The following is a 7107-nucleotide window of genomic DNA, read 5'->3' on the forward strand; positions in this document are numbered from 1 at the left end:
TCACCTCCTCTGGGAAGCCCTCCACAAATTACTCAAACTTCCTTCAGTGTTTTCAGGATCTTGTTCTGTTAGTTCTGCTATGAGTCTTATCAAGGGCATTATTATTGGCTGCTTCTGCCCACCACACCTGGCCCACTGGGACTTTGAATTGCTGGAAGGCAGGAAGTACTTATGACCTGTGTAAACTTGGGTGAGTCACTACCTTCTGGGCCTCAGTTTCCCCACCTGTGAAGTGAGGCTGACAGTATCTAATTTACATGAAATAATACAGGGAAGGCACTCATAATACATAATGACCATCTCTGGATCTGTCACAGTGGACCTTGGCAGAGGTGGAGAAATCAATGAATGGTTCCTGGGAGATTAAAAAAAGAAAAGAAAAGAAAAGAGAAGAAAAGCCTAATGGCATCCATTGAGCATTTTCAATGCGTCAGGAAGACACTGGGATCAGAGCTTAATAGGCATTAACTCTTTTAAGCCTCTTAACAACCCTTTAAGGGAAGGGCTATCATTAGCCCCATTATACAGATGAGTAAACTGAGGCTTCAGCAGTTGAGGACCTTGATGAAGGCTGCCTAGGCAGCAGGAGCTGGAATTCATGGCTGATCAATGCCAATGAATGACTCACTTCGGGGTGGGGGTTGGGCTGGGAGGACAACTATCCTTTATCTTGTCATCAAAGGGTTTTGGAGCTGGAGGCTTTTAAAGATAACTTAGCCCTGAAGTTCTTAACCTGGAGGGGGCGGGGCATGGATAGGGTGACTGATAGTCTCCCGGACCAAACAGATAAGGTCCCTATCACGGCTGTTGGCTTCCAGCCCCTCCATCTCCTGCCAACCCTCTTATGTCACCCCAGTCCCAGAGCTGCCCAGCTTGTCCTCTCTTGGCACCTCCAGTGGGGGGGTCCTCTCCCATCCGCCCTGAGACTCCAGAAGGGTCCATAGTCACTGGGAATATCCCTATCCTCTACTCTGGGCAGAGCCAAGAGTTGGGGCCATTTCCTTCTCCATTGGAGATGTTGGGAGAAGGGGGACAGCCCCGCCGGTGGGCTTCTAATAATGACAAAGATAACAATAGTATCAAAGGCTAACATTTATTGAACACCTACTATGTGCCAGGCACTGTCCTAACCACGTGACACGTATGACCGTTTTTTATCCTCACAACTCTTCGAGGTAGGTTCTGTTATAAGCCTCATGAGACACACGAGGGAACTGAGGCCCAGAGAAGTGAGGTGACGTGCCCAAGGCCAGGCAGCTGGGAAGTCAGTGCCAGAGGCTCCACCGTTCTGGCTAGGTGTCCTTGGACAGGCCAGAGCCACTTCTCCGGGTGGCCTTCTCCATCTGTTACCTGCTGGGCCCCACCTCATGGTTTCTGTGACGACTAAGATGGTCTCTTTAGAGTGTCCCAGCACACAGTAGGCGCTTAGTAAATGAACAGCCTTCCTTCTCTCTTAACTCTGAAGGGGAGACCTGGGAGGGGGGTCACCTCAGCAGCACCCTCCCTTCAGGGTTCTTCCCCCAGCCAGGAGTGGGTAACCCACCCCTTCTCCACACAGCAATGCGGCGCCAACTCCGCCTCTATCCCGAGAGCCACGCAGTGCCCGGTCTCGCTGCACTTTTAATGATGTTGCTGGTAATTCCTGCACGTCTGGGCAAAAGCTGCTCCACCCCCGCCCCTGGGCGGGGCGTGGCAGGGGATCCTGGAGTCCATCCCCTGACGAGTCTCCCCTCCTGTCTGGCTGCCCTGGGAGGGTGTGAGGGCTGGGGAAGGGGGTGAACCCGGGAAATGCTTCATCCTGGGGCCCCGTTGGGCCCTGGGTGGGCCGCGAGGCACGCCCCGACGGCAGGGTCGGTGGGGGGCTAGGAGGCTTGGGCCTCGTCGTCCGCGCGGTGGCCGGCGTAGAGCGCGGCCAGGGGCCGGAAGCGCGGGCCCCAGCCGCTGAGATAGGCGAAGTCCTGCTCGGAGCCCGACGAGCCGCTGTGCAGCGAGCTGAGCGAGGCGGCCGGCGAGTCCGCGCCCTCGAAGGCGTAGGTCTGGAAGGCGTCGTAGGGCGGCACCGACAGGTCCCCGTCCGCCAGCGCCACCTTGCGGCTGATGAAGTCCCTGAACACCGAGAAGTCCGGCTCGGGGCTAGGTGGCCCCTGCGGGAGCGAGTGGCGCTCCGAGGGCAGGCGGGCCTGCGGGGGGCTGTCTGCGCCCCCGCTCCCGCCCGGGCCCCCGCCACCGCCGACCCCGTCGCCGCCCTTGAGCTCGCTGCCGAAGTCGTAGAGGCTCCTCAGCGCTGACATGTCGTAGGCCTCCGTGTCCTGCTCGCCGCCGCCCTCGTCGTTGTATTTGATGACGTTGTCCCGCATGTCCTCGTCCTCGTCCGAGCTCAGGTGGCTCTTGTGGTGGCGTCTGAGGGTGAGGATCAGCAGTACCAGCACTGCGGGGAAGACAGAAAGGGAGAGTGAAGGCCCAGGCCCGCCCAGGACATTCCGGGGACCCCCACCCCCACCTCACCCTTCACACAGCGATGCTGGCCCAGCCTAGCCGTTGGTGCAAATTTCCTAGATTTCTGTGCAAAAAGACGTTTCCTACAGTCAGAACTGCACTGGCTCTATGGATAGATAATGAGCTTCCCATGTTGGGAGGTGTGCAAATCGAGGCCAGACCACCATGCTGCTCCAGCAGCACAGATGGCAGTGTTAAGAGATTTCATAGGTGGGCGCCTGGGTGGCTCAGTGGGTTAAAGCCTCTGCCTTCGGCTCAGGTCATGATTCCGGGGTCCTGGGATCGAGGCCCACATCGGGCTCAGCGGGGAGCCTGCTTCCTCCTCTCTGCCTACTTGTGATCTCTGTCTGTCAAATAAATAAATAAAATCTTTTTTAAAAAATTAAAAAAAAAGAGAGATTTCATGGGTGCTGGGAGCTGGAACCAACCTCTGATGTTTCCATCCTCAACTCTATATGAAGAGATACTTCATAGACCTGAGAGGTCTCTAGACCCCGGGGAGTGCAAAGAGGGCAGCTTTTAGGGGCGGATGGGGCTGGGGGAATGAGAGATGTCTTGAACCTGACTCCTCTTTTATTCTCGCTCTTCTCTGACTATTCCAGAAGTCCTGAGCATCTGCTTAGCTGTTTGGGCCTCAGGTCAACATGTCCCCTGCAGGAGCCCCCGCCCCTGCGAGCTCCAGGCCAGGTTCAGTGCCTTCACCTCCAAGTTCCCCTGGTGAGGAGCTCTTCTCTCTGTCCCACGGGTTCTCAGAGCGCAATTGCTGGACCACTACCAGCAGCATCTCCTGGGAACTTGCTAGAAATGTGGTTTCTCGGATCCTGTCCTAGATCTCCTGGCGGTCTGTCTTGAAGAAGCCTCCAAGAGATGCCCAGGCAGGTCAGGTTTGTGAACCACAGCTTCTCCCACCCCAAAACACACACTCTAAACTCCCCCTTGGGGCCCGGGGAGTGTTCCCCTAGGTCCGTGCCCGGCAGGTAGTTAAGCCTTTGAAGCGTTCTTGCTGAGCGAATGACTGACTGAAGAAGTGGATGGAGACGTAGTGAGTATTAGGATGAAGAAGAGAACATTGCTCTTTCTTTGCTTTCTGCACTTGACTTCCGGGACTCCACATTCTCTCCTCCTCCCGCCTCGCTAACCCTCATTCTCCGCCTTCCAAGCGGCTTTTCCTTGCCTGTCCAACCCCTTAACGTCAAACATCCTTGGATTCGGTCCACAGCCCTGCATCCACACCGCTCTGCGGGCGCTACCCTGCAGTCCATTTGGGGGCTGACTACGCCCACGTCTCAGCCTCCTCTCGGACTGACTTCTCCCCTGCAATCTAGATCATCTGTCCAGTTTCCTCCTCAGGAAGTCCTCCGGGCCGACGAAGAGAATCCCACATTGAACACATCCAAACTTGAAATAATCCTCCCCTTCCCTACTCTGTCTCCCCCATCTCCGTGATGGCAACCCTAACTTTCCAGTTACTCAGGGTTTTGTGGGGATTTTTGTTCGTGGGTGGATCCCAGTGCCCACAATGGTTCAGTACGAGGGCTGGGGGGAACTTGCTGGACGGATAAATAAGGCGCTGATGAACCATTGAAAGAATTAAATGGGTAGGTGAGGGGGTGGATGGAGAGACACGTGCTGGGTACCATGCCAGGCCCTGGGTTCTTCTTGTTGCTCCTAACATCTCCCCACCGAGCCAGCGACCAGAGCCAGCTGCAGGGGCCAAGGGGCCGGGTTCCAGCCCACGACCTAACAAGGTGGCACATGACAGGTAAGGGGGTGGGGCTGGGGAACAGGTCTGGAGGGAGGGGAGGTGTCAGGAGAGAAGTGGGAAAGATGGATGGACAGCTTCCGGAGCCGAAGCTGGGAGCTGTGGAGGGGGATGCCCGAGAGAGCAGATGGTGGGGAGTGCGGGCGGCGGGCAACAGATGTGCCCGGCCTGATCAGCGATTCCGCCCGTCACCTTTAGAGCACTGATGTGCACTTTCTTCGTTTGTGGGCAATTAGGCAGAAATTTGTTTGCACTGCCTTGGAAAATGAAACCACTGTAAAGTGCACCCTCTGGAAAAAGAGTTTCTGAGCCATGGGCTGGGGAGGGGAGGGAAGGGGGGCCCAGAACTCGCAGCTACGAGAAGCCTGCCCAGGGCCTCTACAGGGACCCAGGGAGGTGCAGCTCGGCCACTGGCAGGTTCTCGGTGGGGGTGGGCAGTGGCCAGCACGCCAGGGGCAGGGGGCAGGCGGCTGACATCGCCCAGGGAACGGAGCAGAACTGTTCTCTGCAATCTGGACCATGCTCGGGTTCCCCGAGCTCTGACTGATCGCTAAAGTCCAGCAGCCAGAGCTGAGGTGAGGCCTTTCTGCTGCGACAGAGGAGGTGGCACAATGGCCACTGGATCCAGTTCCTAGAACTTGACCTCTTCACTGGTGACACTTTGTGGGTTCGACCTGGCTTCTGATGGGGTAGCTACCAGAGTAGGTGTTAACTCCCCAAGTGTCTTAAGATTTTGCCCCGGCTGCCCCCAGGGTTTTCCCCAGCTGAGAATCATCACAGTTGGTGTAGTTAAAGGGAACACAAGGGGCGGAGGCCTGATTTCAAGCCGGAAGACTACGTACCCTTAGGCAAGCCACTTCACCCCCGTGAGCCTCACTTTGGTCCTCTAAAAAATGGGGATGAAACACCTGGCTAGGGGTTGTGAGGGTCAAAAGATCCCTTTCTTACTAAAAGGACTTTACTAAAAGTCCTCCATTGAGTATAGAACAGGACAGTGGACGTGAGAGAATTTTCTTATAATATGCTTGTTTTTAAAACCTTAGGGAGGGGCGCCTGGGTGGCTCAGTGGATTGAGCCGCTGCCTTCGGCTCAGGTCATGATCTCAGGGTCCTGGGATCGAGTCCCGCGTCGGGCTCTCTGCTCAGCGGGGAGCCTGCTTCCCTCTCTCTCTCTCTCTCTGGCTGCCTCTCTGTCTACTTGTGATTTCTCTCTGTCAAATAAATAAATCTTAAAAAAAAAAAAACAAACAAAAACCTTAGGGAGTGGCTGGGCTGTGTGGAGGGCCACCAGCACCCAAGGGGTCTCAGGTGGGGTTGACGCTCCCTGAGCCAGCCATGGCGCTGCGCCGTCCTTAGGAGACTTGTCCTGGGACCTACCCCGTAAAGCTCGGGCATCATTTGGGCCAGCCTTCCTGGTGGAAGAGGGAAGCTGAGTCTCCACGGGCGTTACCAGGGCCCCAGGGGGAAGGCCAGCGGGGCAGGGGAGTGGCTCTGGGGGGAAGGGGACTCACCGACTAGGATGAGGACACAGACCAGGAGGGCGATGAGGGCGCCAGGGCTGAGGGTGGCGGCCATGACGAAGGCCGTGGTGTTGCAGGACTGGATGGCGCCCGAGCTGTCACAGCCGCAGATGCGGATGGTGAGTGTGCCGGTGCTGCTCAGCGTGGGCGGCCCGCTGTCCACCACCAGGATGGGCAGGAAGAACACGTCCTGCTCCTGCCGGTTGAAGCCCAGGTGCTGCGTGTGCACCGCAGCCGTGTTGTCTGCTCCGGAAAGAGGGGGTGGCATGTGACGGGGGGTGGGGGTGGGCGGGCCAGTCTCCCCCTACCCCGGCCACCTCCTGAGGCCACCTCGCAATTTGCCTCCCTCTGCCCCAAGCTCCTGCCTCCCGGGTGACCCAGGGCTCTACTCGCCCATCTCCGCAGCTTCTGCCCCCAGCTGCCTGAGGATCTTGTTCCCTCCCAGCCCTGGAGCCCACAGTTCTGTCCTTAGCTGTCACAAGATGCTATTCCCAGCTGCCTCAAGATTCTGTTTTCAGCTATTCCAAGGTTTTGTCCCCAGCTGTGCCAAGGTCCTGTCCCCAGCTTTTCCAAGATTCTGTCCCCAGCTGGGCCAAGGTCCTGTCCCCAGCTATGTTAATATTTTTCCTCATTCCTTCTTTTGTTCCACCTCAGCTACCCAATGCACCCTGACCCCAGGGTCCCGGGGTCCTTGGGTTGTGGCTTCCTGGCCCCTGACAAGTCCTGGGTGACAGAGAAGACTGGGAGTGTCTTCTCTGGCACCTGGCTTTGGCTGAGGGGGGCTTTCTGTCGGGAGTGTAAGAAGCCGAGCCTGGAGGGCTGGGGCATGGCTCCTGGGGACCCGAGCGCACCGAGGTCTCCTTCCTACATGTGTGAGCAGAGAGGACAGTGAACTAACACAAGTCAGACTCACTACACCACTTCAGCCAGTTGCTGGGAATGCCAGGCAGGACTCAGGTGGCTCTCTGTTCTCAGAGCCTGGGCTTCTGCGATAGGGGGTGCCCACCTGGCCTGCCGTTCCTGCCTCTCTCACCCTCTCCTGTATGGGTCAGGCTCTCCGTGAGCCTCCGTCATGTTGATGGCTGACAGAGTAGAGGCTCGGACTCAGAGCCTGGCTGGCCACTACACCACTTCAGCCAGTTGCTGGGAATGCCAGGCAGGACTCAGGTGGCTCTCTGTTCTCAGAGCCTGGGCTTCTGCGATAGGGGGTGCCCACCTGGCCTGCCGTTCCTGCCTCTCTCACCCTCTCCTGTATGGGTCAGGCTCTCCGTGAGCCTCCGTCATGTTGATGGCTGACAGAGTAGAGGCTCGGACTCAGAGCCTGGCTGGC

The 7107-nt window shown here is 57.4% G+C and overlaps 1 protein-coding gene across 5 annotated transcripts in view; it reads right to left on the reverse strand.

Annotated features, from left to right (window-relative positions):
• Positions 1–1079: 1079 nt before the first annotated feature.
• CDH22 (cadherin 22) overlaps positions 1080–7107 on the reverse strand; it is a 120437-nt gene continuing 114409 nt past the window's right edge. For all 5 annotated transcript variants that reach the window (XM_059407141.1, XM_059407137.1, XM_059407138.1 and 2 more), the window contains 2 exons: positions 5769–6020; positions 1080–2428 (listed from right to left, as the gene is read on the reverse strand). In XM_059407141.1, the coding sequence (XP_059263124.1) occupies positions 1863–2428; positions 5769–6020 (818 nt within the window). In that variant the 3' untranslated portion in view covers positions 1080–1862. The remainder of the gene's footprint in view (positions 2429–5768; positions 6021–7107) is intronic.

Source organism: Mustela nigripes, chromosome 7, assembly GCF_022355385.1.
Source record: "Mustela nigripes isolate SB6536 chromosome 7, MUSNIG.SB6536, whole genome shotgun sequence".
NCBI lineage: Eukaryota > Metazoa > Chordata > Mammalia > Carnivora > Mustelidae > Mustela > Mustela nigripes.